The sequence below is a fragment of the Mustela putorius genome, unplaced genomic scaffold (genome assembly GCF_011764305.1).
Source record: "Mustela putorius furo isolate JIRA1106 unplaced genomic scaffold, ASM1176430v1.1 tig00000430_pilon_pilon_pilon, whole genome shotgun sequence".
NCBI classification, from domain to species: domain Eukaryota; kingdom Metazoa; phylum Chordata; class Mammalia; order Carnivora; family Mustelidae; genus Mustela; species Mustela putorius.
In genome coordinates this window covers 25,136,398-25,159,529 of record NW_025421377.1, presented here as the reverse complement: position 1 = coordinate 25,159,529, position 23,132 = coordinate 25,136,398, and the positions used below count along the sequence as shown (strand labels likewise).

The following is a 23,132-nucleotide window of genomic DNA, read 5'->3' as shown; positions in this document are numbered from 1 at the left end:
TGTTTTTATGATTTAGTCTCAGGAATCACACATCATTTCTTCCACAATCTACTGGTAAAAATCAAGCCTAGATACTGTCCCTGCTCGGTCCAAAAGGAGTTGCCCACCAAATTTTGAAGAGAGGAGCATCAAATAGTCTTGGACATTTTAAAAACAAACACAGACCCCTTCAAATCAGCGACTCTCTAAAGGACTTTCTAAAGGAGTTTGAAGTCTTGCAGCTGTTGAACTGAGAGGGAAAGAGGGGGGAAAATTGACCGTTTTAATTGGCTAACTTAAAACACCATTTGAATTTACAGCTTTGCCAGATCTCTTTTGTGAAGACAGAGCATTTCTTGGGAAGGAGTGTGTGACCCTGAATGCTGAAATGTGAACATACGGGAAGATTCAGATGGCTTCTGGTTCCCGGAGCTCCCACACCTAGGGAAACACACTGTTCAGATCTGGTGCCCGGAGTATGACTGACGGACGCCCAGTGGCTGCCCACCCTTGCACTGAGGCCGTGGTCCCAGGCTGCTCCCAACCAATGACAGAGCACGTGAAGTACCAAGGCAGGTGCCTTCGGGCAAGATATGAGAATCCTTGAATCCAAATTCAAGGCGACTTTGCCTTGAAGACTCCCCGTTGGCCTGGCCAAATCCTTATTTGAATTGTGCTGCAGCCCAAGCTTCTTCCTCCCCCGATCCTTCTTCCTTCCCTCTCTCCTTCCACGGGCATCACACACGAGTCATAGTCTAAAGGCTCCTCCTATGTTCTCCTGCTCCCTCTCCGAGGAAATCGCTCAAACTTCTAATTCGTTTCGCCATCTGCTCCTTGGCAGATGCAAACTAATGCAGACTTCCTTGTTGGACAAATCCTCCTTATCCCCCGTGTGGGAGGCTTTTCTCACCCCGCACGAAGACTCTGTAATGACCGTAGCAGAAATAATCTGGCCAGAGGTTGGGGTAGACAAATCTCTTCATCCTCCATCGCTAACACCCCACCTAGCCTTGAATCTCGCCATCAGTAATGTGCTAGGGACAGTTTGTACCACATCACAAAAGCCAGTTGAGACATTTTCAGGAATTTTGTGAGCTGCTTGATAAACACCGTCATTATTAAAACTTAAATATACTTACAGTTAAGTAAATTACATTAACAACAAAGATAATAAAAATTCAAAAACTTGTAGCAAGGTAGTTATTAACAACCTTTTATTAGGAGCTATGCCCTTGGAGTGCCTTCCATCTCATATCTGGGCATCGGAAAGTATGTGTAACGGTGTGCTACTTGCACTTGTGTTTGGAGACCGAAGGCCGGATTTAGATGTGCTGTTTCAGCTCATTTCTTCCGTCAGCTGAGAGGTTGGCAGCGTTGAGTGCAGCTTGAAGCAAGAGAAGCCTTGTGGCCGGTCCAGGAAGCTCTGCCCCCCAATCCAAGGAATCCAGTGGATTTGGAACACCTGTGACAGATAGGGCTGCTGCACGGAGCTTTGGCATGTCCAGAAAGCTGAGGCCGAGCACAGGCCCCAGGGTTTTGCAGCCCAGCCGTGAATTCTGTAAACTATAACTCGTCTCCTTTGGAGAGGCCAATCTTGGTTTGTGGCTCGGCACCAATGGATACAGCGGCCTGATCGTGAGCCATTAGACAGCCAGGCAACTGGTGCCCATTGTAAACACAGGTTCACCTGTTCCACTGCGCCGTGAACTCAGCTAGCATTCCGTGTGTCTACACAACGGGCCAGGCTCTGTTCCGGGCAATTTACTTCTAACATCCCCTTTCATCTTGGCCACAGTTCTGGGAGGCAGTTCTGTTATTTTGCAGCTATCCCTACTTTAGCGGAGAAAACCGACACAGACAGAGGGTAACTGACCGGCCCCCCTGGTCATATAGCTCGTAAGTAGCAGAGCTTGGTTTGAACCCAGATCCTCTGGCCCCTACGTCCACATGTTTATTTACCAAATTATATGGTTCTTGTGATCAAGCAGAAGGTTTCTGTATGGGACTGGGCTTGAGCAGAAGTGGAAGGGAGAGCCGACTGCGGGGCGGGCTCGGTCTTCCCCCACTGCTGCTCTGCCTCGGTCTGCCCATCTGACCTAGGGGTGCTCGCCCAAGTCCAGGGGACTGACGAGACAACCTGCACGAGAGGCACACAGCTGCCGCAACTGGACGCCCCAACACGCTAGCCTGACTCAAGGCTGGCCCTGGAGAACAACTGAGGAGAGTCCCCCGTAGGCAAATCTTCAGCATCTCATCCTGCCCACCACTTCGTCTGAAAGGAGACATGGCCGAGGTGCCTCTGTCGCCCGTATTGGTCAGTAGCTGAGGGTTTAGCTCGGTAGCCAGACTGGGCAGGACCATGAGCACCAGGCTGGGGTGGCGAGATGTCCGGGAAAGGTGCGCTCAGGGCATCTCTCGGGACCGGTCCTCTAGAGGATGAGGCTATTTGGCTCTTCACGCGTAGCCACCGAGTGTCTCCACTGTAGAGGAGGCGCTCGAGAATTGCATGAAAAGGCTGACCTGGCCTTTCCACGTCAGCCCACGGGTTTCCCCAGGACTCCAGCGGGGCCTGGTGATCTCACAAACAAAGTGCGTGTGGAAGCAGAAACACAGACTCTGCGCGGGTTTCAGCGACTTGGACTTCCTTTCCCTCCTCACAGATTTACTGAAGGCTTAGCCTCTGCCATGGTGTTCATGGTACTCCAGGAAGGGGCTGACACGATGGGGTTCGCGCTTCTGTCATGTACTTCGTCACCCTAACGTGTCTGGACTCACGGAGGACGTGACAAAGGCTCATTTGCAGCACAACCGCTATGTGGCCAGTCCTGCAAACGGGTGGCTGAGAGGAAATCCCGACAGACCCAGAGGATGGAAGCTCACACCCAGAGATTTTGCATTTGAAGGCACATGCCCTCACTCACAAAACTCTGGGATTCCACATTCTTTCAATAAACTCCTTTTTTGGTTAAATTTCACATAGTGGGTCTCATAGAGAAAGATCTAGAAAGATGTATTCCAGTAAGTGAAGACTGCTTATTTCTGACTCTGTAGGAATTAGTCACAACTTCTATATTCTTTTTGTTAGTTTATATTTTCTGATTTTTCTACCATGAGCACTAGCATTTTTAACAAGAAATAATCTCTGTAAAATTAGTTTAAAAAATATATCTTGAATTTCCATTAAATTTTATGACTTATGACTTTATCTTTAGGTACACATTTTATTATCAAGACTAACATGCCTAAGGTGCCTGGGTGGTTCAGTCGGTTGGGCGTCTGCCTCTGGTTCAGGTGGTGATCCCAGGATCCTGGGATCAGGTCCCGTGTCGTGGGTCCCTGCACAGCAGGGAGCCTGCTTCTCTCTCTGCCTCTGCCTCTCTCTCTCTCTCTGTCTCTCATGAATAAATAAATAAAATATTAAAAAAAATAAGACTAATGTGCCTAAAAAGGGAAAAAACTTGAGTAAACTTTATTCAGATTTAAAGAAAATAACATTTTTAAAAAGAATAAAGGAGGTATTCACTCAAGACTAGGGAAAATAATAATATCAGAAAATGCAATAGGATAATTCTGCCTTTTCTTTTTTTTAAGATTTTATTTTTGGCTAATCTCTACACCCAACGTGGGGCTCAGACGCACGACTCTGAGATCCAGAGTCTGATGCTCCACCCACCGAGCCAGCCAGGTGCCCCAGAGTAATTCTGCTTCCATTTATGGTTTTATTTATTATTTACAAATAGTTGATATAACTATGTAATATTGACAGTGCTACAAAAATGTGTGAAAATTGATCTCACCACTGATAGGATGTATAAGATACTGATTAACGGAAGCAGAAAACCATTGTGAAATGCTTTTAAGTATTAAGCATGAACTTTATGGATGTTACTAAGTCAAAGTTGTACATCCATGGGACACTTACGAATTTTATTTAAGGTTTAAAAGGAGACAGAGAAATAGCCAAGTATGTAGCAAATAAAATAATCATCTTCCCAAGATTCTTCTATGCTTGAATTATTTGATAGAGGTCTTATTACACTCACATTTGCGCTCCTTCCTGACATACATCTTCGCAAGGAACTTAAAAAAAAAAAAGAGTAAACCTTCATTAGATTGGCAAATAAATTGAAGTAAATTGTACAGTTCTGCCCACAGACACTACCATGCCCACATTCACAACCTCACACTCTGACGTACATCCTTGTGGTACTCAAAATTTCATGTTGACAAATGAACATGATAAATTGAGACTTTGGAAAGTAGTTGTACAACATCCGAAGTATCCTGCTCCAATTCCCATTCGTTCTGTGCCCAAGTCCAGCCCGGCTCAGTTCAGCAAAGCCTCGTGCTGCTCGTCCCTTCTATCAAATACCTGGGACCCATCTGTGTAGCAGAATGAAGCTGAGGGTAAGGAATAGGGCAGGTGATCCAGCAGCGGACGCTGGATGTGTATCAAGTACCTGCGCTCATGTAACACACGTGAGTGCGTGTGTACAGTGTGCACAGACCTCACGCGCCTGGAAAGAATGAATGTTTACATATAGGGATATAATTACATATATATGCATATATATTTAAATAAGTAATAACATATATTGAAAATATATAATATATATATTAAATATATATAAAAAATAAATTTCTCCCTCCCTTTTAGTTGAAAATTTACTGTGAAAATAGAAGATATAAGATGTAAGAATAAAGGAAGAAAATGTATTCCAGGGTTTGGAATGACAGGTGTTCTCAGAGGACTCAAATGTAGTAGTCAAGGACATCATCTCTCGCTAGCTAACGCAGCTGGAAGAGTACAGCCCATGTGTCAGGCATGCTTCTTTTTGCCCAAAATTGAAGTAAATGTTCATTGATTGATTAAACCAACAAGGGACAAATCAAAAAAATTTTTAAAAAGTGTTCTGCCACTAAAAATGTTAAGACAGAACTGAATTATTACAACAGCAGACAAGGATATATATGTGTGTGTGTACAGTCCTTGGCAGGAAAAATATATATATCTCTCCCACACATATATCATGTAATTATATTTATGCTTAAGTATTTTTACATATGTTGTAAAATATATAATATATGCAATTAATTAGGGAATTACATAAAATATAATAGACATGGGGTGCCTCAGTGGCTCAGTCTGTTGAGTATCCAATTTGTTTACCGCTCAGGTCACGATCTCGGGGTCATGAGATGGAGCCCTGTGTCAGTGGGAGTCTGCTGGGGTTTCTCCCCCTCTCCCTCTGACCCCTGCATGTGCTTTCTCTCTCTCTCTCTCTCATTCTCTCAAATAAACAAATCTTTGAAAAATATTATAAGGACATTTTCTATATCATAGATGTAAATATATACGTATGTGACCCTCGCTCTGACTAGGCAGTTACAAGTACGTCGATGTGGATAATTGTGTTAACTATAGCTCCCTGCCTATTACTGAGGCTCAGAGCTAAAGGACAGTAGTTCCTCCCCCACCCCCTCGTCACGTCATGCAATCTTCCACCCATCTCCACCTCGCACTCAAGACTTTCCCTCACATTAACTTTGAGCCCGTCTGGATCTGTGCTTAGTCAATACACGTACTTGCCGGTAAGTGTAAGCTACCGTCAGTTCTCCCATTCATGGAAAAGAAGAAATCTAGTATTGCATTTCCTGAACTTCATGTTGGCCGCTGGCTTCCTGAAGACACGTGGGTGTGCACACGGGGGACACTGCATAAATGAGTGACTCAACAGCTATGACTTTAGCAACCTGACTCGCTGGTTTCTGTGGTGACAGCGCTGGTCTGGGCACAGAACTCTAGGCTCTGAGGCTCTCTTGCTAAAAATGGTCTGCTCTGCCGACCTTCCACCCCACCCATGTGGCACGTGGCCTTCCCAGCGTGGCTTTTCCACGTGGAAGGCAGCTGGGGCCAGCTTTACAAGTTTAGAAAGGGGAAACTAGATGGGGGGTAAGAAAAAGTGGGGAAAACGGGTGGGTCCTGGGGAAGTGAACTTTTGCCCTGTTCTGTTTCCACACAAGCCTGACCCCATGGTACAACACTATTGTGAATCTCAGTTCCATGTTGTCCTGACCCAAACCACAGCTCTTTGTCCTTACATGTAGAAGTAAAAGACACTCAGAGACTTTCTAGAGACTTCAGAGTGTTCGAGTGGTAGAGTTTGCAAGGTACACGCCCGGCACGGGGACCTCTTTCGCTTTGGTCCCATTAAAGCCAAACTCAAGTCAGGTGAGTCAGTAGGAAGACAGCACCTCGGAGAGCAAGAATCAAATAGGCAGAATAAAAAAAGCAAAAACCAAATCCTATCTCTGGGCCTTTGTCTGGGGTAAAGCATGCGCTTTCTACCATAGCCCGAATCCTGTTTTGAGAAGTACAGTTGACCCTTGAACAATATACTACAGGGGTTAGGGTCACCAACCCCCCACAACTGAAAATACATGTATATGTTTTGACTCCCCGGAAATTTTACTGATAATCTATAAGGTTGACTAGAAGCCTTATTGATAACATAGGCAGTTGATTAACATATATTTTGCATGTTATATATATATATATTACATACCGTCTTCTTACATTAAAGGAAGCTAGAGAAAAAATGTTATTAAGATCATAAAAGAAAATATATTTACAGTATTGTACTGTAGTTACCCCCCAAAATATTCACATGTAAGTGGACCTGCATAGTTCAAGCCTGTGTTGTTCAAGAGTCAACTGTATTTGGCTTTTGGTAGGCAACTGTGCTGTCCCATCAGCGACTGTGAACCCCTCAGCCAGTCTTGCTGAAATGACCCCGGACTCACACTTGGCATCCTGTAGCCCCTGCTTAGAACGAAATCCTTAAAGGCAGTGGTTCCATGAAGGTCAGCAAGCGACTCCTCCAAGAAGAAGATCCACATTAAAACAAAAACAATGACAAAGAAAAAAAAAAAAAGTCAGCTGTCAGAAGTTTGATTCCCGCTTGTCCTAATTAAAGGCAGCCAGCTGTTTATAAAGTACCTCATCTGAAATCACTTCCTTCTCCTCTGGGAGTACACGTGTAGATAACGTTCAGGAGCTGAATATAAAGACTTTCAAAAGATGTCCAACTTTCTCTCCTTTCCCTACCCCCTTTTTTCTAACTCGTGTATTAAGGAGAAGCAACACTTTTTAGCAATTAGACAATTATTAAGCCCAGATGTCTGGAATCGAACCTATTTGAGATTGACGAGTGTGATACTGTGATTTTTTAGTAAGACATTTATATTCGGTTTTCTTCCCATTCCTGGCACAGAGCTCCTAAAAACCATTGCAATTTCCTAAGTGGTAAGTGCCACAAAGGCTAAAGGAGAATTTTTTGTTATTCATAACCAGCTCCTTTTAACCACGACAGAGACTGTGTTAACAAGGTGATTTTTGGAAAGCCCTTGGAGAGCACAGGACGGAGTCCACCTGCCAGAGGAAAGAACCATGTGATGAGAGGGTGGGAACTTCCGCTCCATCTTGCAATCTCCGGCTGAGTTAATCACAGATGACCAGTGACGTAATCAGCCACGCCTACCTATTAGAGCCGCCATAAAAGCCCAAAAGGACAGGGTTCAGAGAGCTCCCAGGTTGGTGAGTATGCAGAGGTTTGGGGTGCGGGGTTGCTCAGGGAGGGCACGGAGGCTCTGCACCCTTCATCATACACCTTGCTCTGTGCATCTGGCTAGTCCTGAGTTATCTCCTTTTACAATAAACCCATAATTTCATGAGTAAGCAGTTTTCCTGAGCTCTTTGAGCAGATGACAGAACGCGAGGAGGAGGTATAGGGACCTCCAATGCCCAGTGCGGAAGCACAAGGGAGAACCTGACGTATGATTGGCATCTGAAGTGGGAGTAGGGTTGTGGGACTGAGCCCTTCCCCTGTCACGTCTGATGTCAACTCCAGGTAGACAGTCGCAGACTTGAGTTAAATTGTAGGACACTCAGCTGGTGTCTGGAGAATCAGAGAATTCCTTGGTGATGGGAAAAGAAAAACCCTGACACATCTGCTGACCAGAATTGAGAGTAGTAGAGCAAGAAACGAGTGTTTTTTCCACTTGACAATATATTCGTAATTTTGAGATCTGTTAAAAAGGAACACCAGGCCCCAAATGGAGTCCCTTTGGTTAAGCCCCACCAAGATTTAGTACCTAACCCAGCTGTGGGTTCAGCCTGCCCTAGGAGTGGGATTTTAAACCAGGCAGTCTGGACTTTCCTGATGAGCACTAGGCAGGTGCTCTGCATAAGAACTCAGCCCTTCCTTCTCAGGGAGGTGACTTTGCCTACAACAAACCTCTGTCTTCTTTTGCTAATAGCTTCCTTATCCCACCCCTTTTCTGCCTATAAAAGCCTTCCATTTCATAAAAGTCCTTGGTGCACTCTTCTGTTTGTTCAATGAGCTGCTGCCAATTCATGAACCATTGAATAAAGTCAATCCGATCTTCAACTTTACTTGGTTGAATTGTTGTTCTTTAACAGATTTGGTGGCAGCGGTGGGAGCGAAGGAGACATCCAGTGGTGTTGGGGGCAACAAGAAACAAGTGTGGTGCCTGAGAACACGGAGTTCTCTGTCTCTCTTGCTGCTCCTGAGGGCCTCTGGGAAGTTCCTCTGGTTCTGAGCTCCACTCTCTGCTTCAAGCTCCTGATCTGATCGGCTCTCCACATCCCCCACCCACCGGAAACCGCCTGCTCTATCGGGGGTTCTGTCATCAGATCCACGTTTGCAGCTGTGGTTCCCCATTTGTTTGGGATCCGTCCATACCCCCTATTCTTTGGGGTCTGCTGGTTCAGTCCTTTTTCTGGTCTCCAGGTTCCACACAGGGAACTGCTGGTTACTGGGTCCAACTTAAAAACCAGACTGGATTGGATTCGGGACTGGACTAGATCTGATTTGAGCTGATCTGTGTCTGCTTTGGGCTGGACAGGCCCAGTGGGTGGCCTCAGATATTCAGGCTTAAATAAGGGCTTATTGCTAATGATCACCTCAGAAGTCACGATGAAAAGACTGGTGGACAGAAGTTGCGCATCTAAAGGTTCTTAGAGTGTTTTCCACTTTGAGGAGACCCCTGTGGTAGGCCCTCTTAGGTAGAAGTTTGGCTCCAAGAAACCCAAAGGCCTAGCTGAAAGAAATGGCACCCTTTTTATCCAGATATCCACATGCCTCATGCTTGCTTATTTTATGTCTAAGAACTCTGTTCCCAGAAGCTGCAGATATCTAGCAAAATGGCAATGTTTTACTAAAAATGACATTAGAATTACGATGACAAATTAGAAATAGAATTACAAAGGCCATTATGGGGAATATTCCGGTGGGACAAGATCACTCATCTAAGAAATGCACTTGAGAGCGAGAGGGTCCCAAGTTGAAAATGCAGAATGGGACGCCTGTTCAACCGGTACGCAGAAGCCTCCAAAAGGTTTGAAGATTCCAAAATAACATCATTGAACTACTTCATTACAGAAAGCAAATGAAAAATTAGAGACACAAGAGGTACCTAAAATAAAAGACTGTAGGACTCGGGCGACTTCTGTTGCTCCCTCTGTCCTTTTTCCCCCAAGAACCCGTGGCTTACTAATCCTCTGAACACCCGTTCCACTCGGAAGAGACTCTTGGACAGTTGCTTTTGAAAATAAAACTATTCAAGGTTGTAAACGAACCTCTCAGTTCTCAGTCACTTCTTGGTCAAAGACTGAGCTAGTGCTCATAATTAAAGAACTTCCTAAATCTAGGGAGGAAGCCCAGAAGTTTTTTTGAGAGTTTGAGTCATTCTCAGGGCCCCGGGTCCCGGCTGCCCAGTCTTTATCAGCCTGTACCCATGTTGGTAGGACCTAGTGAAGTCCAAAAATGGATGCAGAAAGCAAGACCGCAAAACCCCGGGGATGGTGTTCGAGATCCTTAGTCTTCAACATCCCAAGGACCACAAGAAGGTCACAAAATAGAAGCCGAACTTTTACAAGTCATTCCCGGAGACTTCAAACAGGTGTAACCAAACCTCTCCCTAAATCACCTCACTAACCATTAAATCCTGGGGCCATACAAGACCTCACACCCACAGAAGACCTCATCGCCTGGGGGCTAACCATCCCTTGTGCCAGTTCCTACAGCCGACCTCACCAGTCTGGAAACGTCATGGACAGGATGCTGATTTTTCCAGGATTTGGGATTTATTCATAAATCAGTGATTCCTCATCTCCCCGTCATTCCAAACCTAGACACCTTTCTGTCAGGAGTTCCACCAGACTCAAAATGGTCCACGGCTGCGGACCTCTGTTCAGCCTTTCCAGCACCCCTGGTGATCCCAACCACCCCATTTGCCTCCCTTGTACTGTCAACGCTCTACCTGCACAGTGATGCCTCAAGGGGTCATGAGGCCCCTTCTTACTTCTCTCGAGCACTTTACCAAGATTTAAGCAACACTCAGTTGCCTGGGAAATCCATCCTTTTGCAATATGTAGATGACCTCTTGCTACTTTCAGCCTCCAAAGAGTTCATAGAAGATTTCACTGATTTGCTAGAGCAGTTAGCTGTAAAGGGACACAAAGTCTCTAAGGAAAAATCACAATTATCTCTAGACCCTGTTCATTACCTGGGTAATTGTTGAAGCCCTGAATCTCCCCAAAGAATGAAGCTAGTCCAGGAATTTCCTATATGCACAACTAGGTGACTAGTGGGTAACTAGGCTTGACCGGCTCTTGAAGATGATAGGCTCTTACTTTTTCGCTATTAGCTACCCTAGTCTGTGAACTTACTAAAATTTCAGTCCCTGAACACTTTCCTTGGGAAGACAACTGTGTGCTGGCTTTCAGGAGACTGAGACAAGCACCCCAAGACCCGCCTGCCTCAGGGCCACCCCACTGTGCAAATCTTTTCAGCTTATTTGTGCAGGAAGGGGATACTCAAGCCCTGGGAAGGCTCACTGAAGGGCAGGGTAGTAGCCAGAAGCCTGGGACCCAGTACAGCACAGCCTGGTTCTGTCGCTCCTGCCTAGCCCAGCTGTCTTTTTTTTTTTTTTTAAAGATTTTATTTATTTATTTGACAGACAGAGATCACAAGTAGGCAGAGAGGCAGGCAGAGAGAGAGAGGAGGAAACAGGCTCCCTGCTGAGCAGAGATTCCCGATGCGGGACTCAATCCCAGGACCCGATCCCAGGACCCTGAGATTATGACCTGAGACGAAGGCAGAGGCTCACCCCACAGAGCCGCCCAGGCGCCCCTGGCCCAGCTGTCTTACGGCTACAGTCACAGCAAGGCGAGAATGGCAGTCTCACCGTATGTGACCCTAGGAAATGACGTTTATTCGTGAACTGCACACACTGTCCAAAGTCTCCTTAACTCAGAATTGACTCAACATTTCTTGCGGGTACACTAACTTCCTAAGAGATCCTTCTGCGTTCACGCCTACTCTGAGTCTTAGACGTTGCAACACCCTTAATCCCGCTACATTACCGCCTCTACCTGAGGAAGTCAAGTCGGTGACTACAAGGCACTAGCGTCCCATTTTGTGGTAGCGCGTCCTGATTTATGAGATACTCCTTGAACTACTCCTGATCGCATCCCCATGCATGGGTCATACCGTAGAAATGAGAAAGAGGATTTTCAGTCTGGCTGAACGATTCCTATCCAAGATGACCTACTCCAAAGGGGAAACCTTCCCTAAGCTCCAACCACGCAACAAACCGTGCTCTGTGCCCTTACCTGAGCAGGCCAGCTCTCAGGATCATAGCAGCCTGCCTCTGGGGCCATCCAGGATTTAGGGATGTTACAGAAACAAAGGGGCTTCCTTATGTCCTCTGGGACTCAATCAAAAATGGGCAATAGGTAGACGATCTTACTGCTCGTCTCTTACCTCCTGAAACTGTCGTCAAAATGGAGGCTCATAATAAAAGACTGAAACCTCAGTGTCAGAGAAATACCCCCGGCTGACTTCCGTGCAAAGGCAGCAGCAAATAAATCTATAAAGACTGTTGCGTGTGTGGATGAAATCCACTCTGCTTCTGCAAAACAATGACCCGTCCTCACCAGATTTTGGCCACCCTGACCTCCTTGTCCCACGGCAACAGTCTGCGCCCAGATCAGAAATGAACACGGGTCAACAAAGTTAGGGCTGTGGGAAACTCGAGGCACCTGCCGGTCTCATCCTGGCTCCGGACAAGCCCCACTTTTTGGTTTTTGCATCACTGAACCCACTCCAGGACGTTTAAGATGAACTTGAACTGGGAACTGACATTAGCGGGGAGATGTCCTAAAGCTGCCAAGACCATCTGCACTGAGGTGCGACAGGCCAGCTTCCTAAGCCTAGAGAAACTCTGGTGGTCTCCAAGGGCCTCAGAGCCCCTCCCTCTGGACCCTCGGAACACCCGCCGCTGGACTCCTTCCTCCAGCTGCGCCGAGGCGTGGGTCACCGCTCCGTCTGCTCCCTCGCGTGCTGTCTGGGTGGGCGCCAGCCTTCCCCGGCCGCAAGGCGGACGTCCTCGTGATGGCGAGGAAACCGTCGGAGTGTGTGTTTCCCACTTGGGGCCTAGCTTCCACAATCTCCAGCGGTCAAGGCAGCCACTTCACTTGGCAAAGTGTATGAGGCTTAATGAAAACCTCGCCGGCTTTTCGGAACTAGCATTGCCTTTATCGGCCGGACTCATCGGGCCAGGTTGACAGAACTCACGGGATCCTCAAACTTCACATTTCTTTTTTTTTTTTTTTTTTTTAAGATTACTTACTTATTTGTTTATTTGACAGACAGAGATCACAAGCAGGCAGAGAGGCAGGCAGAAAGAGGGGAGGAAGCAGGCTCCCTGCCGAGCACAGAACCTGATGTGGGGCTCGATTCCAGGACCCCGTGATCATGACCTGAGCCGAAGGCAGAGGCTTTAACCCACTGAGCCACCCAGGCGCTCCTAACTTAACATTTCTAAACTTGCTGAAATCACCGGACTCCCCTGGCTGAAGGTATTGCTTTTGGTCTTCCCATCTGTTTGGAAAACATAAACTCAGTCCCCAGGAAATAGTCACCGGCAGACCAATGTCTTCTACGACCTTCAGCTGATCCCTGCTGCCTCCTCCTGGTTTGATCAGCTGCCGCACCTCTTTACCATCGGAGGCTCAAGCACATCAACCACAGATTGAAGATTTAATCCGATCCCACTTCAAGGCCACAGTCTGGAGTCCGGTGATTGGGTATTCCAGAAGCGTCATCAAAGGATGAGAACCCTTGAGCCCCATTAGAAGGGATCCTACCAAGGACTCCTGACCACTGCCACTGCCACGGAACTGGAGGCCACTGAGCCCCCAGATAGACAGTCCACAGCCAGAGCAGTCCCCCCGCCACTTGCCCGACACCTGGTCCTGTGCAGATACTGGAGACCCCTGAATCACGGGGAGCAAGAGAACGATCAAAGTCAACTGCTTTCTACCCAAGGCACTAATTAGCACTTCATCCGTGAACATGAAACTCCTTCTTCTCTTTCTGTTCATGACTCTAACACTGGCCCAGAAGGGTAATTGCATCATCTGTATCTCCCAGTCCATCGCTACGGGAGGCAAACTGGCAGATTCCTGGATTCGTCACGTTGCGAGACATTCCCTGGTCCTCCCGGCGGCCAATTTCTCTTCTCTTCCCACGTCACCACAAACTACAGTTGACCCCTGCTTGGAAGCAGGTACCCCAGTGGCACATTTACTCATGCGAATCTCTGTACATTTGCACCCCCACGTGCCCAAGATTATCAAGACCAGAGCTGTCCCCTGCTCGCTGAGAGACTGCACCAGCAGCACGCATCTTTGTCAGGCACTTAGGATGACCTTTTATTTCAGGCTGGGTGACTGTCTTCCCGTAAGCACTAAAAAACCTGGCTGACCTCTGGTGTAGGAGTCAGAACAGATGAGACTATGATCAGAGGCTTCTTAACTCTGCAGATTCCATCGCTAAGACACTAGCTGCCCAGCAAATATCCCTAGACTTTCCGGCCAAAGTTGTTCCTGATAAAAGGATTATCTTTTAGCTGAGCAAAGAGGTGTCTGTGTTATGCTGCCCATACACCACATGCTGCCCTTGGATTAAGACCGCTGGGGAAGCCGAAACTCACTTACGTAACATCACTGGGCAAGCCACTTGGCTTAAAAGGGCGCCTCTGACAACAGGGTCATTCTTTGACCGGTTGGGCCTCAGAAACCATGGCTCCAAAGTGCACTCCAAACATTGGGAATGATCCCATGTGCAGTTACCATAATACTCTCCCTGGTGGGTTCTGTTCTCTCAAAAGCTTGAAATGCATGTTTGTAGCCGCTTGTCACCAAGCAGATGATCTCCCTAAGTCTGGAGCATCACGAAGAGATGAAGGGAATGACTGGCTAAAACATGGTGAGCCTGAATCACCACCCGTGAACACCACAGGGATTCGTCAAAAGAAATGAGATCCACCGAAGCTTTGGGACCTACAGACCAGCAGCTGCGAGCAGTGCTAATGCCTTACAGTTTGATCACACCTCTCGGTGCAGGGGACAGTCTCTGGAAGGGGCAGGGGTGCGACCGTGAAAAAGGAACAACGGGTCCAAAAGGGAGTCACTTGCGTGAAGCCCCACCAAGATTAATACCTAATCGAATACCGAATCGAAGTTTCAGATTCTCCCATGAGTGGGATTTTAAACCAGTGAGTCTGGAATTTCCCGATGAGCGCCCGCGAGGCTCTGCCTGAGATCCCTGCCCTTCCCCCTAAGAAAGGTGACCTTACCTGGAACAATCTTTTCTTTTGCAACAATTTCCTTGACCCACTCATTTCTGCCTATGAAAGCCTTCCTCCTGACACCACACAACTCTTCCACTTGTGTTCCGTCTTACACAACACAACTCTTCAGAGCTCACTTCTGCTGGTTGGACAGGATGGTTCAGTGAGTCACTGAATAAGGCTAATTACACCTTTAAATTTACCTGGTTGGATTTTGTTCTTTAATAGATTTTAACATGAAAGGGCACGACAATCAGAAAAGATTTGATCCGGTTCCAATACCTTTGGGATCTTTACGTATTCTTTCGGTTTTACCTCTCATTTATTTGAATTTTAAAACTGGATAGGTAAGTTTATGTCATTGTAACTCCGTTCTTTAACACCGTTTGACCTCCCAAATGAGCTCCTCCAAGAACAGAGAAACTCGTGTGTTCCTGCAAGACAGCCATGTCGCCCTAGCGACTGCGCTTTGCCGGCATTGCACCGCGTCTTATGTGTCTGATGAACTGGGATGCCACAGTCAATGCAGCTAAAGTCCCCAGGGCAATTCGATCTTCAGGAACTCCAAGCGTGGGATTTATAAACGTCATTATGGAAAACCCCATGGTTTCTACTCCTCCCTCTGTCTAGACTGTCCGGTAAATAATCTTTCACTATAATATGCAACCCTATTTCCAAAATCTAAACGTTATTTCTTTTTCAGGAGCTTACTGTCCCCATTCTGGCAAACATCTTTTCCTGCTTTCACCATCAAAATGGAATATGTAAAATCCCTTCAGCCTTGAGTAAGTCTTTAGGAATGTATTTCTAACAAAAGAACTTCTAAGACCCTTACAAATAGTAAGTTTTGCAACCACTATTATTTTTCAGTATTTAATTGGTTAAGAATTAACCTTCACTCCTTCATGTTTTGTTATTTTTTAAGTGCAGCTGGGATAGTTTTATGTCATGTAGTAAATTCACATAAATTTAGATATTTTGCTCCAGAAACCATATGCCAGAAAATTCTACTGAACATTATTTACATTATGTATAGGCTTCTTTAAGCATCTTGTGCTCTAAATTTGTGTCAGGCCCACATCTGAAAATAAGAATGTCATACCCGCTACTGGAAAAGATAAAAAGGACCATCCTTCTGGTCTCAGGTTTCCAATCTAAAGGAGGCGATCAATGAGTGATTACTAAATGAACGAGTAGGCAAATTGGTACATTTTACTTCCTTCTGCAGTGTTTTCACATCATTATCTGGGAGAAGTTTGGGGCCCACTGTAAAAGAGAAGAGGTTCACAAATATTCGTCTCAGAGTTCTGTTCAGGTATTGCATCATTATCTCCAAATTTCCAGGACTACAATGAGTATCTTCTTTGTAACTTCTTTGCCCTTCTTTTGCGGGCACAGAGTTTTGTGTAGTGATATTAGAGCACCTACTTGTTAGGCGTGTTTGTTGCTTTGTGATACCAAGCAGTGTTTACTGACCTTTGTCCTTGTTCTCTTAGACAAATCCTACAACTCTGCTGAACTGCAAAAAGATGTTTCCCGAAGGCAATTTTTGAATTCTTTAACATTCATCCATTGCTGACAAAAAGCAAACTTCCCATTTAGTTACTCAAAGAGAACCGGTGATGTTATATCCATTCTGAGCAGGTGGTCCTACCACGTCACTCCACCCTTGGAACAACCAATTTATCCATAGAATTAACTGTCCCAAGAATGCTAGGAATATAATGAGTGATTGTCCTATCTTTAGAGACATTGTGTCTACCACAAAGCCAGGAGATCCCACGTCTTACTTATTACACGTACAACGTGTGTATGTGTAACTTTCCCATTGTTGAGGTCAACATGCAAGCTGTAAGACTTTCTGGAACTTGTGTTTCACCCAGACTCTGGCTTCAGTATGAGCTACCAGGTACACTGCGAAACCCTCCAGATCGGATGATCTAATCTCAACATATACACATACCTGTTCCTGCATCTCCCTTTTAAAATTTCTCATCTTGAGCTTTACATGACACCTTGGGGTCAACCAAAGGTTCGTCTGCTCTTTGCTTTTTCCACAACTTCGTGTTCAGATACCAAGCTCCATATCTCATCTTCACACACTTTGGTTTATGAGGATTCTACAGAAAATAACATAATTCCCAATTTCATTCATTTTTTATATTTGTCATTTCAATAAACCTAAGATTTAGTTTCTGAAAGCAGTAGCATTTATTTTTAGCTCATTATTGATCCTTGTCAAGGTATTTTATGAAGTTTCAGAATGCTTTTATTTACAAAGGTACCGTGAAAAGTTCATGAACAAGAAAAAATGGGTGGTTAAATATGGCCTTCGACTTAGACAAACATGGGTTGAAGTCCAGCCTCCCCACTTAGTAGCTATGAGTCCAGAGGCAAATTACTTAATCCTGCATCTATAAAATGAAGATGAGAGTATCCCCTCCATAGGGTTGTAGGAAAGATTAAAGGAGAAACTTACGTGAAGCAGCTAGAAATCATATTAAAAAATCACATATTTCACTGAAGCATGATGACCTTAGACAATATAGAACCAACCAGGGTGCCTGGGTGGCTCAGTTGGTTAAGCATCTGACTCTTGCTTTCAGCTCAGGTTGTGATCTCGGGGTCATGGGATGAAGCCCCATTTCAGGCTCATCACTCAGCGGGGAGTCTGTTTCTTTCCCTCTTGCTCCTCCTCTGCCCCTCCCCCTGCTTGTGCATGGCCTCCATCTCTCTCTCTCTCTCAAATAAATAAATATCAAGGGAAAAAAAAAAACCCACCAATACTCAGTCAGCCATAATCACGAGTTATAGACTTCCTATGAGCCCAGAACTGCCTTTCTTTAGCCTTATAAATGCTACACTAGTTTTGATCAAAATGCTATCCAACAGCAGCAACAACAAATACGCTCTCCAACACTAATCTCTTCCCCATAAACGGAAGAGAGAAAGTGGCTCAGTGGCTGAAGCCTCTGCCTTCGGCTCAGGTCGTGATCTCAGGGTCCTGGGATCTGAGCCCCGCATCGGGCTCTCTGCTCAGCAGGGAGCCTGCTTCCCCCTCTCTCTGCCTGCCTCTCTGCCTACTTGTGATCTCTCTCTGTCAAATAAATAAATTTTTTTAAAAATTGTTTAATAAAAAAAAAAAAATAGACGGCCTTCCTTCCTTTCCCTCATTCCTCAGTAGTGAATGACGGACGCAAAGAGACCTGCCGGGTCGAGACCTGATAGTGTGGACGCGATCCCCACACACCGAGCAAGACCAAACGATGAAACCGCCAAGATTCTGCGGCCTCTCTTCTCACTCACATTTAAACCTGAAGCAGAATGTGTGGTTCATTTCAAGTCAAGTCCGATCTGTCCGTATCTCAGGCAGAGAGAACGGGACAGAGCAGAGGGGGGGAAAGCCCTCCGCAGAGCTGGCCTCAGCGTTTCTGTCCTTCCCCTTTGAACAGACGGTCGAAAACCTGCAGCCACCTCACAACACCCTTGTCTTCTGCCCTGCCTCACTCTTCGTAACGGGACATAGCCCCGTTTCACATGCTAAGTTGTCTTCTGATGCTCGTCTCTCTGTTCATGCTTTAAAATGCGGAGTTTGTTCCTAGGTACAAACCCCTGACATCTAGAACAATATTTTGGATATAATAGGTGCTCAATAATACTTATTGAATTAAAATTGGATTGCTTAACTTGGCATTATGGATACTTTGAGCTGGATGATCCTTTGTTGGAAGGTCAGGAAGACTGCTCTCCTGTGCATAGTGGGATGTTTATTTTTATTTGTTTAACTATTTAAAAAATACTTTAAAATATTTTTTAAAAATATTTTATTATTTATTTGTCAGAGAGAGAGAAAGAGTGAGTGCACAAGGAAAGTGAAAGGCAGGGAAAGGAGGGCATGAAACCTCTACTACTGCTACTGCACAGACTGAGTTCGGAAGCACGTTCTGTTGTTGGGTGACCAGTCGTCTCTCAAGACTCAGTACAAACACCATTTCTTCTGCGAGGCCTTCGCTGAACCCACCCTCGCCCCATGCTGGGTGGAATCGATTACCTCTTCCTCTCTCTCCCTACGAAACCGTGTCATTATAGTTAATCATTTACATGTTGACCCAACTAGGCTGTCAACCCTTAAATGCAGGAAACAAGCATTTGTCTCCGCTTCTTGGTTTGTTCCCAGCACATTTTGGCACCTGGTAGTAGGAAATCAGAAATGTTCGTTGAAGGATTGCATAGACAAATGGGTGAATGAATATATGAGGCAAACAGAGTTATATGGCAGGAGGGGCCCAGGCGGCTGGGAGAGATTAGAAGTAAGAATGAATTCATGTCAACCCAGGACCTGAAAAATCTCCACGGAAAAACCGGCCTATGACCTGGGTTTAGAGGAGGGTATAAGAAGGTAGGCATGGGCAGAGGGGCACTTCAGGCAGAGAGAATATTATGAGCACAGAAAAGGTTGTAGGAAAGCTCAGAGTTTTAGAGAAGACCAAAGAACAATGTAGCAGGAGTAAGTGGGATAAAAATAACGAAGGGAATTTCCACTTCTGGAATAGGGATCAGATTCACCCTCCACATGCAGCAGCCAAAAAAGAAAAGAAGTAAGTATAAATATATATATCCATATATAATGGTTTATAAGACACTAGACATCAAATAGCAGGTACAGTGATCCCCTAAGAGACAAGAAACTAAAAAGATAAGCCCCACAATTACCCCAGATCAGTCTTTTTTTTTTTTTTTTTTTTTTAAGATTTTGTTCATTTGAGACAGAGAGAGAGAGCACAGAGGGAGAGGAAGAAGGAGAAGCAGATTCTCTGCTGAACAAGGAACCCAGTTCAGGGCTCAGTCCCAGGACCCCAAGATCACGACCTGAGCCGAAGGCAGACGCCCAACCCCCTGAGCCACCCGGGCACCGGCCCCAGCTCGCTGTGTTGAGAGACGGTCCAGGCCACAGCGCAGGGAGAGGCTCGGAGGAGACCAGCAGCCCCTGAGCTGAGTGGTTGGAATTGAGAGACCAGACCAAGGTGGTTCAAGCTGACAGCAACAATTAACAGAAAGCGGAGAAGTGCTTGGAGAGGGCAATCAGCGGTTTGCAGACATCTTCCTCAGCATGTGTGAGAGGAAACTACCCGAGCTTAGGGAAAGAACCAGCCAAAAGGATTAGAAGAAACAGGGTGCAGCATGTACACGGGGTCAGGGACAGTTTCTGTTCTCTTCTGAGAAGCCTGAAGATTCACAGGACCCTGGGTAGAAAAAACCGAAGGGTCTTGTCCCTTGTGGAGAATCACCCATGGACTGAACAGTCAGTCCTTCCTAACAAATTCTGAGAGCCAAGACCAAAAAGGATCAAAATTTCCAAGTAAGTTTAACTACATCCCAGTAGTAAACAGTTATTATAACTGTATAACTGTATTTCATAAGCTCAAGATTAAGAAGAGATGTGGAAATATTTTTTTTAATTCAAGTTTTTAAATATTTTTAAAATATTTTTTAAAAACTCGAGTCAAACATTTTTTTGTTTTGTTTTTGGGTTTTTTTTTTTTAAGATTTTATTTCTTTATTTTAGAGAGAGAGAATCATGAGCATGGGGTCCAGGAGGAGGAGGGCCAGAGGCAGAGGGAGAAGCAGGCTCTCCACTGAGCAAGGAGCCTGATGTGGGACTCGATCCCAGGACCTTGGGATCCTGACCTGAGCTGAAGGCAGACGCTTAACCCACTGAGCCACCCAGGTGCCCCTCAAGCCAAACTTTCTGAAATGAAAATTTTAATGTACACAATGGCCGAAAAACACCAGAGGTGATTGATGGCTGATTAGGCATTGCATAAAGAACAGATTCGAATCTGTAAGGACAGCGATCGTAGGACAGAGAGGAAAAACAATTCCCAACTGGACGCGCAGCAGCGAGCTGTGGGACAACCCCATGCAACGTAATTACATGTAACTACATGTAACTGGCATCCTCAGAGCCCAGAGGAAGAGAGACAAAACAGTTTTTGAAGAAATAATGATCAACATTCTCCAAAATCTGATGCAAAGTATAAACCCGTGGATAAAAGAGGCGCAGCAAACCCCAGGCACAAGGTGTACCTAATAATCACACCACTCACAGCCGGCAACAGAGAGCCAAGCAGCCAAGGGAAAACACACGTCCAGAAAAACAAAGATGAGGAAGGCTAAAGATTCCTCATCAGAAACAATACAGCCAAGAAGGCAGTGGTATTAATACCACCTTTAAGGTGCAGACAGACAAAACAATGTAAAAAGGATAAAACCAACAAAACACTGTGAGCCTAGAATTCTATACTCACAAAAGTTGTTTTAAAAATGAAGGCACGGGGACACCTGGGTGGCTCAGTTGGTTAAGCAGCTGCCTTCGGCTCAGGTCATGATCCCAGCGTCCTGGGATCGAGTCCCACATCGGGCTCCTTGCTCAGCAGGGAGCCTGCTTCTCCCTCTGCCTCTGCCTGCCACTCTGTCTGCCTGTGCTCGCTCTCTCCCCCTCTCTCTCTCTGATAAATAACATCTTTAAAAATGAAGGCACAGTATGGATATTTTCAGACACACAAAGGCTGACGGAATTAACCACCAGCAGATCCACAGTAGGATTCAAGGAGGTCCTACCAGTGAAGGAAAATGACCCCATATGGAAATGTACTTTAACTTTCACATAGTGACCCTCTGTCTGCCAGTCAAAAGTTCAGTTTTGGCAATAACCAGCAGGGCTGGTAAAGCAGCACTTGTGCAATGATTTGTACATAGGGGATTGAGCAATGTGATTCGGCCCCGATCCGGGGCCAGCTGTGGTTCAGGCCTCGGGTGTGATGGACACAACCTGCCTGTCCAGCATTACGGTGCACTTTACGCTTTACAGAGATGAAGAGCAAACAGAAAATTTCAAGCGCTGCTATTAGTGTCGGAATGCATATTTTTCCTAAACCTTGTGCAGTGGAGCCAAGGATGGAAAACATCGCATATGTAACCACGGATGGAAAACATCGCATATGTAACCACGGATGGAAAACATCGCATATGTAAGCACGGATGGAAAACATCGCATATGTAAGCACGGATGGAAAACATCGCATATGTAAGCACGGATGGAAAACATCGCATATGTAACCACGGATGGAAAACATCGCATATGTAAGCACGGATGGAAAACATCGCATATGTAACCACGGATGGAAAACATCGCATATGTAACCACGGATGGAAAACATCACATATGTAAAAGCAGGTCACCGAATGGTGGTCAGCTGTAGAGGACGAAGTTACTATGTTTAAATGTCAGAAATATAGTATCAAAGATCACAGGTAGAAAACAGAGGGATAATATATTGTTTTTCACTTTCAGAGAAAGGAACTTCCCTCACACCCCAGGCTTATACCACCAGTTAAGTACTTAAATCTGTTATTGAACTTGGGAGTCCTGGGTGGCTCAGTTGGTTGAGCCTCTAAGTCTTGGTTTTGGCTCAGGTCACGATCTCAGGGTCGTGAGATCGAGCCCCAGGTTGGGCTCTGCACTCAGCACAGAGTCTGCTTCAAATTCTCTCTCTCCCTCCCCACCTCTCTCGCAAATAAATAAGTAAATAAAATCTTTTTTTTTTTTTTTAAATAACAGTCACAAGTAAGAGAGGCAGGCAGAGAGAGATAGGAGGGAAGCTTTTAAAATCCCCAGGACCCTGAGATCATGACCTGAGTTATTGGACTGCTACAATTTGATTTGTGTATATATGTATTTGTAGCTGTATATCGTGTAAAAAAGTAGAAAAGCACTTAAAAGTCCATTCTACTTCCCTTTGGAACAGAGTGTGCTTTTTCTCCTCTGTTTCCTTGTTCTTCTATCTTCATGGGAAAGTGGTATTGAAAAACTGAGCGATTTGTTAGTAATCTGCAAGCATGTGCTCAAGAATGACTGTCTGTGGTCCATAAGACTCCCCCCAACACTCAAGAATTCTTTGGCTAAAGAATAAACAACTTTCATGAATCATTAACTGTAGGATTTAACTCTTAGAATAATAAACTGTCATATATATTTCCATCAACTGTTAGAATTTCAACATGTAAAACACATAGAGATAACAACAACTATGCAGATATTAATAATAGTGCTGGGGGTGGCTGGGGGGCTCAGTCAGTTGGGCCTCTGCCTTCAGCTCTGGTCATGGTCTCAGGGTCCTGGGATGGAGTCCCGCATCGGGCTCTCTGCTCAGCAGGGAGCCTGCTTCTCCCTCTGCCCCTCCCCCTGCTTGTGCTCCCTCTCTCATCCTCTCTCTCTCCAAATAGAAAATAAAATCTTTTAAAAAATAATGCTGAATGTTATGCCTTGTTTATGTAACTAGCTTTATTATATATATTAAATATTCATTGATTTAACAAATATTTACTAAACACCAAAAAAATTTTCAAGAATTCTACTGAAAAAAGGCCAC

The 23,132-nt window shown here is 45.4% G+C and overlaps 1 protein-coding gene across 1 annotated transcript in view; it reads right to left on the bottom strand.

Moving 5' to 3' along the window:
• Positions 1–3,892: 3,892 nt before the first annotated feature.
• FAM47E (family with sequence similarity 47 member E) overlaps positions 3,893–23,132 on the bottom strand; it is a 37,184-nt gene continuing 17,944 nt past the window's right edge. The window contains 4 exon segments of the mRNA XM_045079895.1: positions 3,893–4,059; positions 6,784–6,858; positions 16,664–16,690; positions 16,692–16,820. Of these exon segments, the coding sequence (XP_044935830.1) occupies positions 3,994–4,059; positions 6,784–6,858; positions 16,664–16,690; positions 16,692–16,820 (297 nt within the window). The 3' untranslated portion in view covers positions 3,893–3,993.